Source organism: Podarcis filfolensis, assembly GCF_964270895.1.
Source record: "Podarcis filfolensis genome assembly, chromosome: 16".
Lineage (NCBI taxonomy): Eukaryota > Metazoa > Chordata > Lepidosauria > Squamata > Lacertidae > Podarcis > Podarcis filfolensis.
The window spans coordinates 34324855-34347716 of record NC_139620.1 but is presented as its reverse complement, the minus strand read 5'-3'; the positions used below and the strand labels follow the sequence as shown (position 1 = coordinate 34347716).

At 44.4% G+C, this 22862-nt stretch overlaps 1 protein-coding gene across 2 annotated transcripts in view; it reads left to right on the top strand.

The window, feature by feature from the left end:
* Nucleotides 1-22862, top strand: part of ADGRD1 (adhesion G protein-coupled receptor D1) — a 284026-nt gene that overhangs the window by 156497 nt on the left and 104667 nt on the right. For both annotated transcript variants that reach the window (XM_083589948.1, XM_083589949.1), the window contains one exon: nt 19628-19731. In XM_083589948.1, the coding sequence (XP_083446074.1) occupies nt 19628-19731 (104 nt within the window). The remainder of the gene's footprint in view (nt 1-19627; nt 19732-22862) is intronic.

Here is a 22862-nt window from a genome sequence, read left to right as displayed (position 1 = left end):
ATGCCTTAGAGAATGGGCTCGCTTGAAATCAATTCATCATGTTTGCTAAAAAGTGAAGAATGACAGCAAGGATTGGGGATGAGCAGCAATTAAACAAATAGCAAAGAGTTGCCCTGAGATGCTCAACAAAGTGGTATGTTTTCCCTGCCCTGCATACCGGCCAATTTCTTCCCTTTGTCAACACCTTAATTGGAGCTGTGCAGATGTAATCACAAGAAGAACGGGCAGTTTTGTTTCAAAAATGAAAGTGCCCTGTGCAGGGTCAAACCTAATTTTGTGTTCATTTTTATGAGTATCCAATATTCCCTGCCTCCAATGAGTTCTGGCACTCATGGATGCAGTTTTGGTTCTGTTCTTTATCATTTCCCTCACCCTTTTCATTATTTGCCCTCACTTTCTCCTGCCTCATCTGCCGTCACTGCCATTTACAATGCCACCCAGTTCTCACTTACTCAGGGGGCGGATTCCACTAAGCAGAGGAAGATTGAACTGTCAATCTGACTGATTGCAATTATTCCAAGTATTCCAAGTATTCTTTTGCTGATGATGCCACGCTGCTCCATCTGAAATTATGATGTGTACATCCATGAACATCACAAAAGTTATCACAGCCAGTCAGATTTAGTGGCAAAGGAGGTTACAGGCAAAAAAGGGGGAATACTATGGCCATGAGAAGCAGCAACAGGCAGGGGTCAACAACAAAACAACAAAGATATCCAGTAAACTGAGTACTTTCTTAGGGTAAATCTTTAGTAAATGAAATACTTTCTTTAGAATGGAGCATGAAAGACGGGGTGTGTGGGCCGAATTTTGATGTTGCACAGGGCACCGCTGAAATTTGAGTTTCCAAGATCAGCCACTGACTTCAGTCTGGCTTTGAACTACGTAGGTCTGGGCTAAACATTTCTGTGAACTGCCCGGAGATCTTGTGATGAAGGGCAGTACAGTGGTACCTCAGGTTAAGTACTTACCGTATTTTTCGCTCCATAAGACGCACCAGACCATAAGACGCACCTAGTTTTTGGAGGAGGAAAACAAGAAAAAAAATATTCTCAATCCCAGAAGCCAGAACAGCAAGAGAGAGCAGGTGTCATGAACACACCAGCTCCAAGTGTAATCTCGCAGCCAGCTGCAGAATGCAGTCAGGAACAGGGAGCCTGGGCTTTCACGCTGACGCAGGAGAGCCCGCAGCTGCCAGCATTGAATCCCCCTGACCTTGGATGGCTAGCTGATAAGGGAGGAACAGTGAGCTGGCTGGAACACAGCAAAAGCTCCCCGGAAGCCCAGACAGGCATGGAAAGCCACAGAGACAGCTTTCCGGAACAGGAAGGGGCTGCAGCTGACCAAATAAGTCTGAGGCATAGGTGTATAGGAAGGCTGCTAGACAGGAAGCAAAATAAGAAACGTAAAGGTCGAAGGTTCAATCTCTTCTGTTGACACAGGAATAACTCCTCAGAAGGATCAACTGAGTGATGGGGGCCAGAGGCTTGCTAGAGCCGTCCGGAGATAATTGCTTGGGTTTTTTTGCAATAAATCCTCCCTTTTAATTACGTACACTTACTGTGTTATCAAGCCGGGAACCTGGGCTCCTAACAACAGGGCAAAAGGTAAGTATGGTTAAGCTTTCAGTGAAGAGGAGACAGACATGGAAGGAGCAGAGAAATTATTTAGCTTAAAATTATAAAGTGATCCAAGAATCCTGTTCCTCCTCCTTCCCCAAAAAAGAAAAGAAAAAAGAAAAAAGCTAGGGAGTACTGCTGCTACCACACACTTCCAAATCTTGCAAGGCTATTCTCCAGCCAAGAAATATGCACAAATTGCATCAAAGTAGAATTAAAAATGCAGTATATCAGGAGAAATTTATTTGCGAAATGGTGTACGTTAGGCAAACAAACATGTACAGTTGTACCTTGGAAGTCGAATGGATTCCGTTCTGGAAGTCGGTTCAACTTCCGAAAACATTCAAAAACCAAAGCGTGGCATCTGATTGGCTGCAGTAAACTCCTGCAGCCAACTGGAAGCCGCAGAAGCCCTGTCGGACGTTCGGCTTCCAAAAATAGTTTGCAAACTGGAACAGTCACTGTTTGTGTTTGCGACGTTCGGGAGTTTAAATGTTCGGGAACTAAGCTATTTGACTTTCAAGGTACGACTGTATAGTGGGAGAAATCTGCTGTAAAATCTTGGTGCATGTTCATTCTCAAAACAGTATTTGCAAACTGATGTTGAAATGTGAAGAACAGAACCTTTGAGAGGAAAAATGAGAAACCGTGAGAAGCTGAAATGAACAGATTTGCCCATCGCCGCCAGTACACCTCTTGACTTTGTCTTAACATGTGCAAATTTCTGCTCTCAAGCGGGTCGGGGACAGAGAGACAGGGACAGAAAAGGAAAGGAGGAGTGTGGGCAGATGCAGTCGCACATGCCTGAAAGCTTGGTTACAGCTGGGGAATGAAGATTAGGAGGATAAGCAAGGACCCCATGCAGGGAAAAGCTGGGTTTTGAGGAAGGCTTCTGTAGGAAGGAAGATTAAAGTGGGACCGTGCACAGAAACGCCAAATTGCCTGACATAAATGCTATAAGTCCTACAGTGTAGGTCTGCTCCACCTTTGCTGGCTTGCCCCCTGCTGCCTTGAGAAAGCCTTTCTTACTCCTTTCCTTGCAGCTCAGCGGGAGATTCCTTTCAAGCCAAAAGGTTTACAAGTCTCTCCAACTCTTCCTTTTGTTCAGACTCAAGGTGCACTCCCAGCTTGCCTCTGCAGTGAAGCAGGATAGTCTGAGCTGGACATGCCCCAAACTGACAAGGCCACAGGTGGGAAGAGAGAAAAGGCCACCCAACCTGTCACCTCTTTAGCCTGGCTTTTAACACCTCAGCTGTATGTTTTCAGGACCCACCTTATTTGTTATGGTTGAAATATCACTTGGGAAGACAGGCAAACTAATATCAGTGTACTGGAAGAAGCAAAGATCACCAGTGTTGAAGCAATGATTCCTCAACATCAACTTTTCTGGACTGGATGCCTGATGATTGTCTTCCAAAGCAACTACTCTATTCCAAACTAAAAAATGGAAAGCATAATGCCAGTGGTCAACAAAGGTGGTTTAAAGACTGTCTCAAGGCAAATCTAAAAAAATGTAGTATAAACACTGACAACTGGGAAACACTGGCCTGCGAGTGCTCCAGTTGGAGAACAGCCTTTACCAAAGGTGTTGTAGGCTTTGAAGACACTCAAACTCAGGACGCAAGGGAGAAACGTGCTAAGAGGAAGGCACGCTTGGCAAATCCACACTGTGACCAACTCGTGCCCAGAAACCAATGTTCCCACTGTGGAAGGACATGTGGATCGAGAATTGGCCTCCACGGTCACTTTCGGACTCATTGTTAAAACCGTGTTTATGGAAGACAATCTTACTCAGCTACAAGTGATCACCAAAGAAGAAGAATGGTCAGAATTGTTATTAATACTGTTTTTTAATGCTGTATCCCACCCTTGGGCCTTAGGGTGAAGGGCAGGTAATAAATAAACAAAAATAACTAAATAACAACAGCAAGAACAACAACAATCTGATAAGTTAAGACCTCTTCTCCAGACATCCTTTTAGGATTGCATTGCAGGGGTTTGGCTAAATGACCATTGGGTTCCCTTCCAACTCTGAGAGCCTATGATGCCATGATTCTGACAAAACTCTCAGCTTCCTTCTAAATATTGCCTCCACTGTAAATAGGATCTCTGAGTTTCCCCCATGTCAAGGTCTCTCGACTTCCTTCATGTGCCTTTACCTCTCTCCCCACACCCTTTTCTGTACAGCAATGGACTTGCAACCTGTTTGCTGGGAAGCAATTTCCCATTCAAATGACAGATTTTTCAACTGCCCTGTACAATACTTTTTGGAGCAGACTTTTGCATAAACAGTTGATCTCATGAGTATTAATAACATCAAGGAACGTTAAACAAAGAAGACAAATCCTCTTATTATGCAGCTGTAAGAGATGCACAGGCCACAGTGCATTGCAAAGAGGTGTTTTAAAAGGAGGTGAATGTATATGGATATATTTGCACTGGTTGGTTGCCAGAGTTTCTGCTTTGGTCACTTGCGCTTCTGAGAAATCACTTAGGCTAATTACTGCAAAAACAAGGTTACATTCCCCAAGAGAATAACTTCCCAGTGTTTCCCTCTCCTCTTTGCCCTTCTCGGAAGAAAACAATCCCCCCTTTTCCTGTTCACTAGCAGTGATTTTGGGTAGTTCCAGACTGCTGCTATTTTGGGGTGGAATTCAATCACAAACTGGCAAATTCAGGTTGCACGTTTAATATTGATTTGGAGCTCTTGCGCAGCTTCCCTTCCCAAACATACTTTTTTTTTGTAACAAGGAAAGCTCCGTAAGCAGTTCACCAGGAAGCAACTTTCATTTCCAACCTTGCAAATAATAATAACAATAATAATTTTCATGCGGAGCTTTTTTTTTAAAAGGGGTGGGGGCAGGCTAATGGTAGATTAGTGTTTTAATTTATATACAGCTCAATGACAAAGCAGGCTTTTAGAGTAGCGGGTGGCACTGTGGTCTAAACCACAGAGCCTAGGACTTGCTGATCAGAAGGTCGGCGGTTCGAATCCCCGCGACGGGGTGAGCTCCCGTTGCTCGGTCCCTGCTCCTGCCAACCTAGCAGTTTGAAAGCACATCAAAGTGCAAATAGATAAATAGGTACCGCTCCAGCAGGAAGGTAAATGGCGTTTCCGTGCACTGCTCTGGTTTGCCAGAAGCGGCTTAGTCATGCTGGCCACATGACCCGGAAGCTGTACGACTGCTCCCTCGGCCAATAAAGCGAGATAAGCGTGCAACCCCAGAGTCGGTCACGACTGGACCTAACAGTCAGGGGTCCCTTTACCTTTATAGTAGAAATGGGTTGGAACAAAGTTGAAGGAATATCATGTGCAAGTGATACGCCTATCCATAGCTCCTTGCCAGTTAGAGTTAACAATACCATGCGAAATGGTCTGGTATAATATAGCTTCCCACTTCCCACTTTAGCCTCTACTGGAGGTTGACATTCTGTCAACTCACCATGTCAGTTTTGATTGGGCTATTCTGTTGCACTCTCTCCCAATTCAGATATATGAAAATATTGCCTGCTCTTAAATTGTTTTGGATAGCATGCCTTTTTCCAGTCAAGAGGCATGCCCAGGTATCGGCTCTGATGAGGAATGGTGGGAGCCTCCCCCTCCCCCTGCTCCTGACTAGGATCCTGAAGCTGGCCAGGAGCAGTGGATCAGTATAGATTTGGAACAGTGGTTTGCAGAGGGGCATAGTTCAGAAGACAAAAGTTGGGAAGAACTGGGGGGTGAACAGCAAAGTGAAGAAGAACTGGAAGAGAGAGAGCTAGCAGAGTGTCTCTCACTGGAAAGTGTCCAGCCTATCAGTCCAAGGTCAGGTAGAGCAGATAAGGTGGCTATACAAAAAGCACGGTGGTTGCAAGATCAGGTTGCAAGGCGAGGAAGTGATGAGGATGACTCAGGGGGGATGGGTGTATCCATTGCTTTGAGAATGGACTCTTCGTCTTTTGGCTGTGATCATTAAAATCTCTTTAAATGGTAAGGGACTATTTTGCTTTGTCCTGCTTATCCATGGGCAAAGGGAGAGAGGAAGTCACATTCCCAGAGCCTGACACCAAGATAGTAGCTTATGAAAAAACAGAAGGGGTACACTTGCACAACAGGGGGTCATTTTTATCCTTATGCATTCTAAAAGTAAAGTGTTTAGGATATATTTGTGGGACTATGCATCAGAAAGGTCTCAAGTCTTCAGCTAGGTGGGGTTGCAAAAAGTGTGCAGCCTTCTTGAATGCTCAAGGTTCAAGGTTCGAGCTGAGCGCATCACCTCCTCTTAGCCCTCTGGATGCAGGCGAGCAGGGCTCTGTCAACCTTGATACTGCGAGATGCTGCCCTCTTCGCTTTATCCAAGGCTCTAGAAACTTACTTTGGGGGAGCAGAGAAGGAGGTGACATTGGTGTTGAGGCTCCAATTGTGGGGGTGGCAGAAGGAAAGATAAAAGGGGTAGTAGAAATAGAAGGAAGGAAGGAAGGAAGGAAGGAGGAAGGAAGGAAGGAAGGTGATAAAGAGAGATTGAGTGTCAGAAAGAGAAAAGGTGGGTAGTGAATGAGAGAGGGGTGCGGAAAGAAAGAGAGAAAAGGGGAAGACGAGAAAGGAGTGGCAGAAAGACAGAGAGAAGGGGGTGGCAGAGAAAAAGGACTCAGCTACATTAGTCAAAGTACAGCGTTATAAATGCATTATAACACTGTGACACCAGATGGCGATGTAAAGCTGAAATTGCAACAATCATATTTTCATTTGTGTGCTTTAGAATGTTTTTCTGCAGAGTGTATTCAGAGCTTTTTTATAGCTGTGTAGATCTAGCTAGAGAGAAAGAAATGGGTAGAAGAAAGAGAGGAGAGAGAGAGAGAGAGAGAGAGACAGAAGGGGGGCAGCCATTTTTGACTGTCCCTGCTCACCACCAGCTTCCGGTTTCCTGACAGAGGACCCATGAGTGAATACAGTGCTTGGCAGGCACAAATGCCTGATGCCTGATGCAGCCATATTCTGGGCCATTCTAGAAAACAGAATTCTAGATTTAGATAGGCCTTTTGCCTGATGCAGCATAACAGCCTCATGTTTACCATGGGATATGATTCTGTTTTCCACCCTGAAAGTCAACTATGCCTGCAGTCTCCATAGTTGAGGGAAAGCCCTTTATTGGAGAGATTAAGGCTGCCATCTCAGTTTGTGAAGATTCGTGGCTGGCGCCTTCTAACAGCTTTTTAAACCCAGCTTGCCCCTTGATGACATCTTTTTCGCACCAGGTGTTTAAAGATAAGGAGAAGAGCCTGCTAATTAATTACGCGACACAAACTTTTGGAGAATTTAAGTACCCTTTTCTTTTAAAAAAAAAAAGTTGTGGCAAAAACTTTTAAAGTGAGTAGGGTCTTGCTGGGCATCTGTAGAAGCAGGTTTCCTTTGAAACCTGAAATTTGTTTAGCACAGATCATGGCAGTGAATTAATAATCTGGATTCAAAAGCTGAGGAGTGCCCTGAGGAAATGTATTTGGCTGAGATACAGTGAGCGGCGGGGGGGCGGGGGGGACTCCTTTATGTTTCTCTTCTAGATAAACTTCAATTAGGCCAACTGTGGCTTCCATGGGAGAGTCCGGCTTTTGACTGAACGGCTTGTGGAGTCCCTCCTTGCCTTATCAGAGCACATCGTGACTGCCGGTTCCATCGCCTCCTGTGAACATTCTTCATAAAATTAATTACATCCGTGTTCAGGGTGTCTGTTTCCAAAGCAAACTGAGTAGTAATCATCGAGTGGCAATCATCTGAAAAATTGTAACAAGGTGGTGGGCAGCCAAGGACTTCTTTGTTGATATTCAGAAAAAGAAAATGCAGCCAAACCCCTCAGATTAGCTAGGGATCTGCAGAGGGGCTGGGATCCTATGTCTCAATGGTTGCAGTGTTTATTTTGCTAATTTGAACAGCTTTCTTGGAATACCTCGGTGAGAGAGGAATGTGACGTTCCTGGTTCTTTGCTTGATGGAGAATAGAGAGGGTGTGACTATCACAACTGGAGAGAATGCAATGTAAAGGTGTTGTCTAAAATGTATAAGATGTTATTGGAATGGGAGACAAACTTCGGTAACTTGGTTAAGCGACTTCCTCGTGTCTCCCTAGCTGAATTTCAATGTAAATCATTTTAACGGTTTTCCAACACCAATATTCTTTAAAAAATTAACTTATTCATTAACATCTTTCTTTTCAATTTAGCATTACATCCTCTTAATTCATCACTTAACATATTAAAATCCTAGGCCTATCTGGTATTTACAAGCTTTTTCAGTTAAATTAACTTAACATATTTAGCTAAATAATCTTTAAATTTCGTTTATTCTTCCTGGTAGTCCTCCTTCTTCTGGTCACGGATTCTCCCAGTCAGGTCGGCTAGTTCCCATAATTCGTAAAACCTTTTATTTGCATCACATACAACATTCAAAACATATTATCGATCATAATATAGATATGGAAGCACGGGAACGATTGTGGAATATGGATATAAAATTTACAGCATGCTATGGTCAGAGAAAATTATATGAAAATGATATATCAATGGTACCTAGCACAGAGTAAATTGGCCAAAATGTATAAATCCAAATCAAATAAGTGTTGGAAATGCAAAGAGAAATAAGGTTATTTTTATTGTATGTGGTAGTCTTGTAGCAAGGTTAAAGCTTACTGGGAAATGATATATAATGAATTGAAAAAGATGTTTAAAATAACGTTTGTAAAAAACAACAACACCCAGAAGCTTCTTTAAAAGCTTTACCGAAAAAATCAGAAATCAGGATAACAAACTTTTTATAAAAAATGGAAATGGTTTATTGAATATTTACAAATAAACTGTAAACAGATAAGAACATTGACAGGATTATTGTAATAACCTGAAGTTGTATAAGAGCATATATTTAAAGCAAAGGAATCAATGAGTAAATTAAGTTAATTTGGATATGCAGGATATTAAAAATAAATTTAAGAAAGCGCAGAAAGAGGGAGAAGGAAGTCAAGTTTTGAAATGTTAAAATGGTTATAAAATTATTGAAATGTATAAAATTAAAAATCATACATAAAATAAATTAGGGAGAGAGGGAGTGAATGTGGAAACTTCTGGTTTCTTCATAGTTGGAATATAGCCTATGGTACATCCATTTCTCTGCCCACTTTTGCCCCTGCCCTTGCCCACCTCCGACTCCACACCCCATTGGCAGGCAGCCCCAAGATGCCCATAAAAGAATGTGGTCCTCAGACCACCTTCTCATTTCCCCCCCTCAAGATCTTCAGCATCCTGACAGAGAAGTCTCTTTTTCCACCAGTGTGTCCTGCTCATGCTGGCCAGACAGGAGGAGAAGGGCCACTTGGAGAACTGAAAGAGACCCATCCTTCCATCTGTAGCCACAACTCTTCGTTGTCCCCAATGTCATAGAGGCCTGGCTGGCTTCACCTCAAAGTCAGGCATTTTGTATTGCTGGTCCTCTGCTGTGGAATCTGCCTCCAGCAGAATCTGTCACTCTCGAGTGCTTGACTTTCAGGCATTCATAAAGACCCTTTTATGCTGACGGGAATCTTCATGTTGCTCAGACTTCCTTGATTGGCCAATCGAATGATTATGTTGCATTCCCTTTATGGCTTTTTAAGTGACACCGGACTTGCATATATTGTTGTACACCACCTTAATATTTTATTAGGACTTCAAGTGTATGTAAATATTTATTTTATAAATAAATAAACCCCCCACAAATCATCGGAGTTGGGGGGGGGGGGGAGAGAAGCACCGCAACAAATGTGACGAGAATTAAATCAGAATTAATCATAAAGGTTCTTTTTTTCCAGCTGGGCAGCCTGCTCCTCAGCTGTGCTCATCCAACACAAATATGGGCATGTCTTTTCCTTCCACACAAGCTATCCATAGTTTTTGTTTGTTTGTTGCTGCTGCTCTTTGTATTTCCATTAAAGATGCAGGATTCAGGCTTCCGATAATCTCATTTTAACCTCATATGTCTTAGACCGAGGCTTGTAAGGAAAGGGCTTTTAAACAGTGATATGCTATTTTTATTATCTGTATGTTAATAGATTTGTTTATATATACCAGGCTTCCTCAACTCAGCCCTCCAGATGTTTTGAGACTACAATTCCCATCATCCCTGACCACTGATCCTGCTAGCCAGGGATCATGGGAGTTGTAGGCAAAAACATCTGGAGGGCCAAGGTTGAGGAAGCATGATATATACCGTATTTTTCCATGTATAATACACCCCGGTGTATGAGACACTTAGTTTGGGGGACCCCAAATTAAGGAAATGGGGGGAGATCGCTGCCAGCCACTGCCAATCGCCCACCCAATTGCCGCTGCTGCAGCAGTCAATTGCCAGCAGGCCTTGCCGCAGCCACCAATCACCCGCCCACATCACCGCTGACAATCGCCTGCTCGCAGCTGCCACCAATCACACGTCCCCCCTCTGCACTATCTGTGTATAAGACGACCCCCCATTTAAAACATTTTTTTAATCATCAAAAAATCTTGTCTTATATACGGAAAAATATGGTACCGTATTTCTCGCTCTATAAGACGCACCAGACCATAAGATGCACCTAGTTTTTGGAGGAGGAAAACAAGAAAAAGAAAATATTCTGAATCTCAGAAGCCAGAACAGCAAGAGGGATCGCTGCTTTCACTGCGCAGCAATCCCTCTTGCTGTTCTGGCTTCTGGGATAGCTGCGCAGCCTGCATTCGCTCCATAAGACGCACACACATTTCCCCTTACTTTTCAGGAGGGAAAAAGTGAGTCTTATAGAGCAAAAAATACGGTATATATGGATCCTTAATGTAAAATTGGGCAAAGTCACATTTTGGTCCACCACCTTGTTTTCAGCATAGTGTGCAGCGACATAGATACAGAACCATAGAAACATAGATACAGAAGGCTGGCTCCCCAATGGGAACAGTTGTGCCAAGCTGGGCAAAGATCTATCTAGAGGCATCCACACTGGCACATGCTGGAGCCATCATGCCAAGTTTGACAATGTCCTGCCAAATGGAGTGACAATACCTTCAGAGGCATCCAAATCAGTACAGTTTGACCCATTGCACTAAAAATTGGCTGAAGTCACACCAAAGTCTTGTTTTGGCCCGTTACCTTGATTCAAAATGGCCACCAGTGCCCCCTCCCCAAAAAACCCACTGCCGTCATCTCAGAAATCCTCATATTCAGAATGAAATTGGTTCAGTTTGGACCCATAATGCCAAAGTCACAATGTGTACTGCTGTCTGGATTCAAAATGATGTCTTGTGTTCAAACACTGACAAAGACTCTCACGACCACCGCAGGAACCTTCTTGCAAAGGTTGGCAACGATAACTCAAAAGGTAGCAAAACCTAGGCCAAAAAAATGGGCAAAGTTATGCCAAAGTGACATTTTGGTTTGCCATCTTGATTCAGAAAGGTGGCCGGTGACCCATTGTCAATAAGAAACGCTACCCTTGCGTCGGGTTTGGTGACAATATCTCAAGAGGCATCTGAATGCATAGAGAACAAACAAATGGACAGACAAACCATTTCCCCAAATGTATAGAGCAGATACATACACCCTTTAATTGTTCTGTGTTTACATTGGTTTAATGGATTTGTGGTTCATGCCCTGATTTGATCCTCAGTAAAGCAAGTTATAAATGGCGTAGACATTCTTCCACTTCACAGCTCTGCCTTAAAAAGAAGAAGAAGAGGAAGCTGAATTGGATTTGTATTTCTATTAATTATGGCCAGAGCTGTGAAAATCGAAATAGTCCATTTAAAAATGCATGCAGCTGTAGATAGAATTTCTAAGGTTCATAGCTTGCCATCCTGGGTCTGCAAAACCTCCAGATAAGTTTTTCATTGCTCGTCTATTCAGTGTTTCTGACACTGGCAAATCCCTGGGAAACTGACACTTTCTCCCCTACCCCACAATTTTGTGCTTGTTTCTCTATGGTTTATTGACAGGTAAAAACTCAGCAAACAGCTGACCCAGAGCCTTCCTGCCTTTCTTCTCCAGGGAAGCCTGTTTCCTCAGCCAAGTGCACAGGGTTTCGTTATATATCATAGACTTATAGAGAGACTATTCAAGAAGGAAGCTTGGTTTTTGACACCTCTCATAGTTGGGCTGCTTCAACCAAGAAAACTTGGAAGGAGGTTACAGGCTACAGTTGCTGGGAGAATTTTGATTCAGTTCAAGGAAAACCTACCTGATTCTCTCTTTCCAAAATACAGCCACCCGTGGAAATTTAGTCACTGCTATTCTCCAACCAGGGTACGCGGGTGGCGCTGTGGGTTAAACCACAGAGCCTAGGGCTTGCCGATCAGAAGGTCGGCGGTTCGAATCCCCGCGACGGGGTAAGCTCCCGTTGCTCGGTCCCAGCTCCTGCCAACCTAGCAGTTTGAAAGCGCGTCAAAGTGCAAGTAGATAAATAGGTACCGCTCTGGCGGGAAGGTAAGCGGCATTTCCGTGCGCTGCTCTGGTTTGCCAGAAGCGGCTTAGTCATGCTGGCCACATGACCCGGAAGCGAGATGAGCGCTGCAACCCCAGAGTCGGTCACGACTGGACCTAACAGTCAGGGGTCCCTTTACCTTTACCTATTCTCCAACCAAGTAATGCATGCAAAAATGAATATACTGGGGTAAAGGATCCATAAAAATGCATAGAGTAGTGACAATTAACATAAAAATGCATTACTTTAGGGAAATTGCATTGGCAAAAATATGTATATTAGGCAAGATTGCATACAAACATTTGTATATTACAGAAAATGTGCACTAAAATGCTGCTGAATTCTCATGAGTCTTTTTTTTAAAAAAAATTGCAAACTTATGTGGAACACAGAATTTAAGACTGGAAAAATGAGAAACCATATTTTTACTAGTCTTTAAATACAGATAAACTGTTTTACTAAAACAGGAACAAGAAAAAATCCTAAAGCAAAATTGACGGATTTACCCTGGGGTTACTTTTTCTCCCAAAGAATTTGCAAGAGGCCTTAGGACTCCTCCAAATGACTTGCTTAATGAGCATTCAGCTTATATGGAGGTTAGAAAATGTGTAGTCTTAGCTGAGCATTTGTTCTGATTTGTTTCCAGGGGGTTATATTGCAATGAGTGCTGTTTGGGGCTGCCATTGAAGATGACTGAGAAACTTCACTTGGCCCCAAATGCAGTGACTAGATAATCAGCTGAGGGTCCCAGTTGAAACTCACATAACCCCTATTTTAAAACAGCTTCATTTGTTGTCTGTTCATATCCAGGCTGAATTCAAAGTGCTCCTCCTTAGTGTTTAAAGCTCTAAATGATTTAGGCTCCTGGCATAGCTGTGATAGCTGCATTGCAGGCATTTGGACTAAAAGACTCTTGAGGGACCCTTTTCAACTCTACAATTCTATTATTCCGTATCTTAAAGACTGCCTTCTCCGCTACAGGCCCTCTGATCAGAAGGAGGAGGTTCACCCTGGTTCCCACGTTGCTCAGTGCTATCTGGGATTTTTAAAGAAACAAACAAACAAAAAGCATTTTTTTTAATGGACAGTGCAATTAGCGATTTTGGACAATCACGCTAAAAATCAGGTGAAGTCACACCAAAATCCTGTTTCAGTCCCTCATCTTGGTTCAAAATGGCAGCCAGCGTCCAAACCTTGACAAAGACAGCCACACTCACTATGCGAACTCTCGTGCTCAGTTGGGTGACAATATCTTGAGAGGCAACTGAAGCTATAGAAAACAAGCAGATGGACAGACAAACAATATCCCAAAATATAGTACAGTGGTACCTTGGAAGTCGAACGGAATCTGTTCCGGAAGTCCGTTCAACTTCCAAAACATTTGGAAACCAAGGTGCGCCTTCCGATTGGCTGCAGGAAGCTCCTGCAGCCAATTGGAAGCCACGGAAGTCGCGTTGGACATTCGGGTTCCAAAGAACATTAGCAAACCAGAACACCCACTTCTGGGTTTGTGGCGTTCGGGAGCCAAAACGTTCGACTCACAAGGCGTTTGGGATCCAAGGTACAACGGTACAGTCATTTTGATTTTCCCCCTCTGGGTAGGATATATGTCAATGAGCATTCAACCTGATTTGCTTGTGTGATGTTTGTATATTTTCCCATTCATTATCCAGTCACCCTCAACTTTCCAGTGCACTTTCCTAGCTACAAATAATCATGTTTCTTTTTAAAAGTGGATTTGTTATGCCAGGCTGGTAGAGAGATTTGGTCCATTTTACTCACCCCAAACTAAATTCCTGGTGTGCTCTTGAATCCCTTCCGCAAACTACTGACAGTCTGAGGGTGACCTTAGTGTTCATGCGCCAGAATGGACAAGCATGACTGCATTTGACACAGCATCCATTCACCTTCCCCCAGCTCAGAAGGAATACTGTGTACTGTTGTGGTTGCCACATCTCAAAAACAATATTGCAAAGCAGAAAAGGGTGGCCCAAAAGACCAGAGAATGCAGAGCAACTCCCCATCTGAGGGAAAGGTTTCAATTTTGGAGTATAGTTTAGTTTCCAAAGGAAATGGGGACTCAATAAAGATTTATAAAATTATGACTGGTACAGAGAAAGTCAAGAGAGAGGAGCTTTTCTCCTACAAAGCTCTAGAGCTCCAGGGTAATCCTGTGACGGTGATTGGCAAGAGATTCAGAACGAACAAGAGGAACTATTTGTTCATACAGTGCACAGTTTAATCTGTGGAATTCTCTGCTGCAGGATGGGCTGGCAGCTTAACTGGTTTTAAAAGTAGAATCATAAAATCATAGGATCATAGAGTTGGAAGAGACCACAAGGGCCATCGAGTCCAACCCCCTGCCAAGCAGGAAACACCATCAGAGCACTCCTGACATATGGTTGTCAAGCCTCTGCTTAAAGACCTCCAAAGAAGGAGACTCCACCACACTCCTTGGCAGCAAATTCCATGGTCGAACAGCTCTTACTGTCAGGAAGTTCTTCCTAATGTTTAGGTGGAATCTTCTTTCTTGTAGTTTGGATCCATTGCTCCGTTCCGCTTCTCTGGAGCAGCAGAAAACAACCTTTCTCCCTCCTCTATGTGACATCCTTTTATATATTTGAACATGGCTATCATATCACCCCTTAACCTCCTCTTCTCCAGGCTAAACATGCCCTGCTCCCTTAGCTGTTCCTCATAAGGCATCGTTTCCAGGCCTTTGACCATTTTGGTTGCCCTCCTCTGGACACGTTCCAGTTTGTCAGTGTCCTCCTTGAACTGTGGTGCCCAGAACTGGACACAGTACTCCAGGTGGGGTCTGACCAGAGCAGAATACAGTGGCACTATTACTTCCCTTGATCTAGATGCTATACTCCTATTGATGCAGCCCAGAATTGCATTGGCTTTTTTAGCTGCCGCGTCACACTGTTGGCTCATGTCAAGTTTGTGGTCAACCAAGACTCCTAGATCCTTTTCACATGTACTGCTCTCAAGCCAGGTGTCACCCATCTTGTATTTGTGCCTCTCATTTTTTTTTGCCCAAGTGCAATACTTTACATTTCTCCCTGTTAAAATTCATCTTGTTTGTTTTGGCCCAGTTCTCTAATCTGTCAAGGTCGTTTTGAACTGTGATCCTGTCCTCTGGGGTGTTAGCCACCCCTCCCAGTTTGGTGTCATCTGCAAATTTGATCAGGATGCCCTTGAGTCCATCATCCAAGTCGTTGATAAAGATGTTGAATAAGACTGGGCCCAAGACAGAACCCTGTGGCACCCCACTAGTCACTCTTCTCCAGGATGAAGAGGAACCATTGATGAGCACCCTTTGGGTTCGGTCAGTCAGCCAGTTACAAATCCACTGAGTGGTAGCATAGTCAAGACCGCATTTTACCAGCTTCTTTACAAGAATATCATGGGGCACCTTGTCAAATGCCTTGCTGAAATCAAGGTAGGCTACATCCACTGCGTTCCCTTCATCTACCAGGCTTGTAATTCTGTCAAAAAACGAGATCAGGTTAGTCTGACATGACTTATTTTTCAGAAATCCATGCTGACTATTGGTGATCACAACATTCCTTTCTAGGTGCTCACAGACTGTTTGCTTAATGATCTGCTCCAGAATCTTCCCTGGTATTGATGTTAGACTGACTGGGCGGTAATTATTTGGGTCCTCTCTTTTCCCCTTTTTGAAAATAGGGACAACATTTGCCCTCCTCCAGTCTGCCGGGACTTCGCCTGTTCTCCAGGAATTCTCAAAGATGACTGCCAGTGGTTCTGAGATCACATCTGCCAGTTCTTTTAATACTCTTGGATGCAGTTCATCTGGCCCTGGAGACTTGAATACATCTAAACTAGCCAAGTATTCTTGTACTATCTCCTTAGTTATTCTGGGCTGTGTTTCCTCTGCTGAATCATTTGCTCCAAATTCTTCAGGTCGGGCATTGTTTTCTTTATCGGAGAAGACTGAGGCAAAGAAGGCATTGAGGAGTTCAGCCCTTTCTGTGTCCCCTGTTTGCATTTCACCATCTTCTCCTCTGAGTGAAGTAGATTAGGGAAATCCATGAGGCATTAGACTGTCAGTGACTCCGAGTCGAGACAGGGCTTGCCTTCTTCCAGATTCAGAGGCAGTTGCTGAAATCAGGGCCGTTCCCTCCAAGCCTGACTTGCAGGCTGGCTAGAGGCATTTGGTTCGCCGCTATGGGAAGCAGGATGCTTGTGGAATACCTGGACCTCCCATCTGATCCAATACAACTGTCCTTATGTTTAGGGATTTTAGCATCTGATACACTAACAAACCACAGCTCATCCATTTTAGTCTAGATAATACTGATGGCATTTGTCCGTCTCGGGAGAAAATGGAGGAGTGCGCCTTTGTGGGTGAAGTTAAACTGTTGGGAGATTACAGCGGCTGCTGTGGCTGTAGAGACTGATAAGGGAGAGACATGTTTTGTTGCAGCTGGGGCAGAGGAAGGCGTCCGGTTGTGTTGCTCCAGATGTACCATGGCGTTTCTTCTCTCTGTGCTCCTGGCAGTCATTCCTCCTCTGGTCACTGTTATGGATGCATGACCTGACTGTCCGTCTCCAGGCACTGCGGTCGTCTGCAAGGTATTCCCACATGGCAGGGTTGTTGTTGCCAGCCTTCTTGTCATGTTTGCAGACCACACAGAGTTGGTCTGCCAACAGGCCTGGTGCCTGAAGCCAGCTCCTCCTCCTTCCGTTCTGTGGACATGACCAAGACAGCATAGATGTCACTTAGACAGGAGTGTGAACATGCTGTGGATGTGGTCTTCGGAGATGTGGCCTTGGTATTCTGTCCTGCCATGTGATACCCAAAATCCTACTGATGCAGTACATGTGGAAAGTCTTGAGGCATCTCCCCTGGTGGTTGTGTTTGCAAAATGATTATTGCGTGCATGGGAAGGGTTTCAGGAGCTCATCCTACACTCCAGTAGGACAGTGGTAGAGTCACATGCCCGACTGGCATGTTCTCTCCCTCTTGGTCATTCATTTGGGAGCTTCAAAAGCCTTCTTCAGCCTGAACATCACAGTGACCAGTGCCAACAGACATCGGCACACTTAGGGATCCGCAGAGTCTTTGCAGCTTGCGTAACAGACCTCAGCAACTCAGCATTTTGGCTAATCTACTTTATTTACATCTAAACACACACGGAGCACTGCAACATGGCCCCCTCTCTCTCTAGCATCAGACAGCAAAGAGAAAAGAACAAAGGACAATAGTCCTACTTCACGGAACACAGTGACACAAACATCCTGTCTTCGTCATTTCCCACTCTGTGGAGTCAAAACATACACCATCATGTGATAGACAACAATCCCATGACTGCAATCATGGAGCAGGAATTCTAACAAGGGGAACCTCAAGTCCAGAGGCTGAATGCGGCCCTCCTGGTATTTCTATCGGGAGCTCAGTTTTCTCCTGAGGCCAAAGCCCTCACTGGCCCTTGCTCTACACCTTGAGTGTTTTTGCCTGGCTGGCATATGTCCTTGAACTCTGATACAGTAGCCCTTTGGTTGTTTGGGTGGAGGATAGAGGGAGAGAAAGAGTGAAGTGAATTTGCATCGTACCTGGCCTACTGCATGAAAAGTGATATTTGCATTAATTGTTCCACCCACTTTTGTGTCTGGCTCCACCCATCATTGACACATATCCCCTGAATGGTTACCCCTTAGGCTGAAAGAGGTTCCCTGCCACTGATATAGCAAGTGGGTACAGTGCTACCTCGGTTTTTGAACATAATCCGTTCCGGAAGATTGTTCGAGTTCCAAAACGTTCGAAAACCAAGGTGCAAAGGGTGGCCTGCAAAATTGAGAAACACTCAGCAGAAGCCATTCAACTTCTGAGGCTCGTTCAAAAATGGAAGCATTTACTTCTGGGTTTTCGGCATTTGTAAACCGAAATGTTCATCAGCGGAAACATTCGAAAACTGAGGTGCCACTGTAATTGCTATACATAGCATCACATCGACCAGACCTAGAGTTATTGACTCAAACCTGTTTGAAACCTTACACGACAGTGATAATCCAGAATTTAATTTCTCTCCTCCAAAGGCCTATTACCTATTAATGATTCTTGCAGTAATCTGTAATTATAAACATTGTCTCCAGTTATTACTGTTGGAGCTAAGATTCCACCCTTGAGCTTCTTCTTGTGGCAATGTTCATTTTTCTATGTTGTTGTTGTGTTGGCCCGTAAATCAGTAAAGAATGAATGACCTCGCTTTTTCTTAGATAAACAAGAGCTTAACGGTTCTTTTAATTATTAACACAGTTTTCCTATCAGTTCCTTATATCAGTTTTCCTTATATCATTTAAAAATAAAAGGAAACGTCGCATGAAAAATTTAAAACACCTCTTTAAATAATTGAGAGCCAATAGCACAGACCCCTCCTCTAATAACTCTCAACAGTCTGAATTATGAATATGGAAAAAAATTCCTTTTTGTCTCTCATGCTTTTTTAAAAAAAGCCTCATAAATACAACAGAAGAATCCAGCTCTTCCCATTCAAAACTTTATTAATTTTGTTTTTTAAAATCTACTTTTGTTTGAGGTGCAAGTTCAGCAACTAACACTTGATGACCAGACTGTGTGTATATGTTAGGTGTAATGGAAGCTGAGCAGTTAAGGGGTATAACAGCCAGACACTGTGCACATTCACCAGGTCTCATGGAGAACGTGCAAATCATCTGTCCGTGAATAGGACATGGGGCACCGTCTCCTGTTGCCTGTTCCTTGTATCAGGTATCCAGTGCTTTATTGCTTCTGCATATGAAGTTTCCAATTGGCTAACATGGACAGACTATTGTCCATGAATCTATCCTGGCCTTAAAAAACCCCCCACCCCTCTCTCTAAAAGCAAACTCAAGGGATCAGCTCAGTTGATTTGAGTGTGGTGCCAAGGTTGCAGGTTTGTTTCCTGTAAGGGACAACGGCATGGAAACAGTAGAGGTAAAGGACCCCTGGATGGTTAAGTCCAGTCAAAGGCAACTACGGGGTGTGGTGCTCATCTCGCTTTCAGGCCGAGGGAGCCGGTGTTTGTCTACAGATAGCTTTCCGGCTAAATGATGCTCAGGATCCTGTCTATATGATTCTATGATTCTAAGTGAAATTTCTTGTGTGTTTTTCGGGGGGGGGGGATGTTAGGGGAAAACTGTATTTGATTGCTTGTATTTGATTATATGTTGTTCCTACATTCTATTAATAAAATATTCAAAAACAAACAAACAAACCTAAATCTGGCCCTGGCCACAACCAAACATTTTGGCTCTAAGGTCTTGTGCATCAGGGCAAAACAGGTCAGGAACGGGCGGAAATCAGTACTGCTTTCTGCAAATTCAAATGCTCTTGTTTATTGAGGGTGTTTGTTTATTTTTAAATCTCATTGTGTGAATATTTCTGCTTGTTTGATATGGCCCAGTTTTCTGAATGCCGCCCTGCTAATGTCATTATGCCATTTTTTTCCATTTGGCTAAAGCTGTTGATAAACCGTTCCTTGCTGGCCTAATCCAATTGATTAACAATAGGCGTTCTTTCCCTTTCCCCGGCGCACAGCTCTCAGCAGGACACAAGGTGGCACTGTCCTCCATCAGTTACATCGGCTGCTCCATCTCCATCTTCTGCCTGATGATCACATTGGTCACGTTTGCAGTTCTGTCGTGAGTAATATTAACTTTTCTACCTGCTGAGCCGATATTGCCAGGGAAATATGGATCGTCAGATATATATAGAGAGAAAGTGTGTGTATTCCATTTCAGACTTACTGGACTGGACGCTCTCAGGTGTTGAGAGTTTCATAAAAGGTTATTAATTTCTTAAACCTCTTTTAATTATATCCTGCATATATATTTGTAACACTTGGCTGGGTTTGGTCTAAATTACTTTAATTTCCTGAATCCGGGAAGCTATTTAGATGGCAAGTTATTTCCTTGCAATCTATTCTTCACTTATTTCTCCAGCCCATTCCTCTTTTTCAAAGTGTGTGTGTGTGTGTGTGTGTGAATGTGGCAGGAGGAATTAGAGAATTGTAGACTTGCAATTGATGCTTTTGAATTGTGGTGCTGGAGGAGACTCTTGAGAGTCCCATGGACTGCAAGAAGATCAAACCTCTCCATTCTTAAGGAAATCAGCCCTGAGTGCTCACTGGAAGGACAGATCCTGAAGCTGAGGCTCCAGTACTTTGGCCACCTCATGAGAAGAGAAGACTCCCTGGAAAAGACCCTGATGTTGGAAAAGATTGAGGGCACAAGGAGAAGGGGACGACAGAGGACGAGATGGTTGGACAGTGTTCTTGAAGCTACCAGCATGAGTTTGACCAAACTGCGGGAGGCAGTGGAAGGCAGGAGTGCCTGGCATGCTCTGGTCCAGGAGGTCATGAAGAGTCGGACACAACTAAACGACTAAACAACAAAGATTTGCAAAGCAGCCCTGGAGTCATCTAGACCAGGGGTCAGCAAACGTTTTCAGCAAGGGTTCAGTCCACTGTCTCTCAGACCTTGTGGGGGGCCGGACTATATTTTTTTCCCCGGGGGGGTGGGGGGAATGAATGAATTCCCATGCCCCACAAATAACCCAGAGATGCATTTTAAATCAAAGGACACATTCTACTCATGTAAAAACACGCTGATTCCTGAACTGTCTGCGGGTCGGACTTAGAAGGCGATTGGGCTGGATCCAGCCCCCGGGCCTTAGTTTGCCTACCCATGATCTAGACCAACCCTCTGCAATGCAGGATTCACAGCTAAATAATCTCTGACAGAAGGCTATCCAATCTCTCTTTTAAAAATCTCCACTGATGGAGAGCCTGGCAGTCATTCCACTGTCAAATAGCTCTTACCACCAGAAAGTTCTTTCTAATGTATGGGAAGGAAAGAGAGTGGCTGAGATGTGACTATGTGGTTCTGGCGTGTTTGTGTGGACCACTGAGGGGGGTGACAAAATGCCAGGTGGCACTCGTCATGGGGGGCCTGCAGCGCGCCCGAGCCAAGCGTCACTCCTGGGAGTGACGTGGTGACTTGGGCGCCCACAGGATCTGCTCTGCCCCAAACGATCCGCCTGCCACCTCCCCCTCAGCTGTAGGGTAGTTGACTGTCAGGAGGCAGGCAGACTCCTCAGGGGCCCCTGGCATCCTGCCCTGGCTGGCCCCTTCCCTGCAGGCAGCTGGGCCTGCCCCTGAGCCCAGGGAACACATGCCGCCCAAGGCACCAGATTGGCTTGCTCTGCCGCTGAGGCCTCTTTAACTAGCACTTGCAGACTGCACCTGAGCTGCATTGTGGAATCCATGGCTCCCATGCCAGTACAGTGGTACCTCGGGTTACAGACACTTCAGGTTACAGACTCAGCTAACCCAGAAATAGTACCTCGGGTTAAGAACTTTGCTTCAGGATGAGAACAGAAATCGCACGGCGGCGGCGCAGCAGCAGCAGCAGGAGGCTCCATTAGCTAAAGTGGTGCTTCAGGTTAAGAACAGTTTCAGGTTAAGAATGGACCTCCAGAACGAATTCAGTTCTTAACCCGAGGTACCACTGTACTTTCATTTCTTTCTTTTGCCTCTTCAGTAATCTACTCTTGGTAAAAAAAAATATGGCCTTTATCTCCAAGTTCATATATGCTTGGATGTTTGCAACCTTTTGGCTACTCAGCTGAACAGGAGCTCCGTGGGCCTGTTGAGAACTCCGTTAATAATAATAATAATAATTTTATTATTTATACACCCACCCATCTGGCTGGGTTTCCCCAACCACTCTGGACAGCTTCCAACAGAACACTTAAAAAAGAACAAAACGTCAAACATTAAAAACTTCCCTTCTAAAAGTCAGATAGTTGTTTATTTCCTTGACATCTGATGGGAGGGCATTCCACATGGCAGGTGCCACTACCGAGAAGGCCCTCTACCTGGTTCCCTGTAACCTCACTTCTCCCAGTGAGGGAACCGCCAGAAGGCCCTCAAACCTGGACCTCAGTGTCTGAGTTGAACGATGGGGGTGGAGATGCTCCTTCAGGTATACTGGGCCAAGGCCATTCAGGGCTTTAATGATCAGCACCAACATTTTGAATTGTGCTCGGAAACATACTGGGAGCCAATGTAGGTCTTTCAAGACTGGTGTAATATGGTCTCGGCGGCCACTCCCAGTCACCAGTCTAGCTGCTGCATTCTGGATTAGTTGTAGTTTCTGGGTCACCTTCAAAGGTAGCCCCACATAGAGCGCATTGCAGTAGTCCAAACAGGAGATAACCAGAGCATGTGCCACGCTGGCAAGATAGTGTCCAGGCAGGTAGGGTCCCAGCTGGCATACCAGATGGAGCTGGTAGGCAGCTGCCCTGGACACAGAGTTGAGCTGTGCCTCCACAGACAGCTGTGAGTCCAAAATGACTCCCAGGCTGTGCACCTGGTGCTTCAGGGGCACAGTTGCCCCATTCAGGACCAGGGAGTCCCCCACACCTCCTCTCCCTCTGTCCCCCCCAAACAGTATTAAAGCTTTTTAATGCAAGAGCATTTGGTGAATGTGCTCTGTTGGCCCATCAGCTTGCAATAAACAAGACTTGTTGGGATTCAAGCGGAATCTCTCATGAAGGCACAGGCAAAGAAAGAAGCACTCATCCAAGGAGCTGCCCTTAGCAGGAATTGTAATGTGATTTGGGGAGCTAGTGATAAACACTTTATTTCCATATTTATAGAAAAGACACCCCTATGTAGATAACAACACAAAATGGTAGTTATGAAGTGTCAAATTTGATATAAATATGGTAATACTGGGTGGGATTCTCTGCTCTGCTTACTTGAATTTAA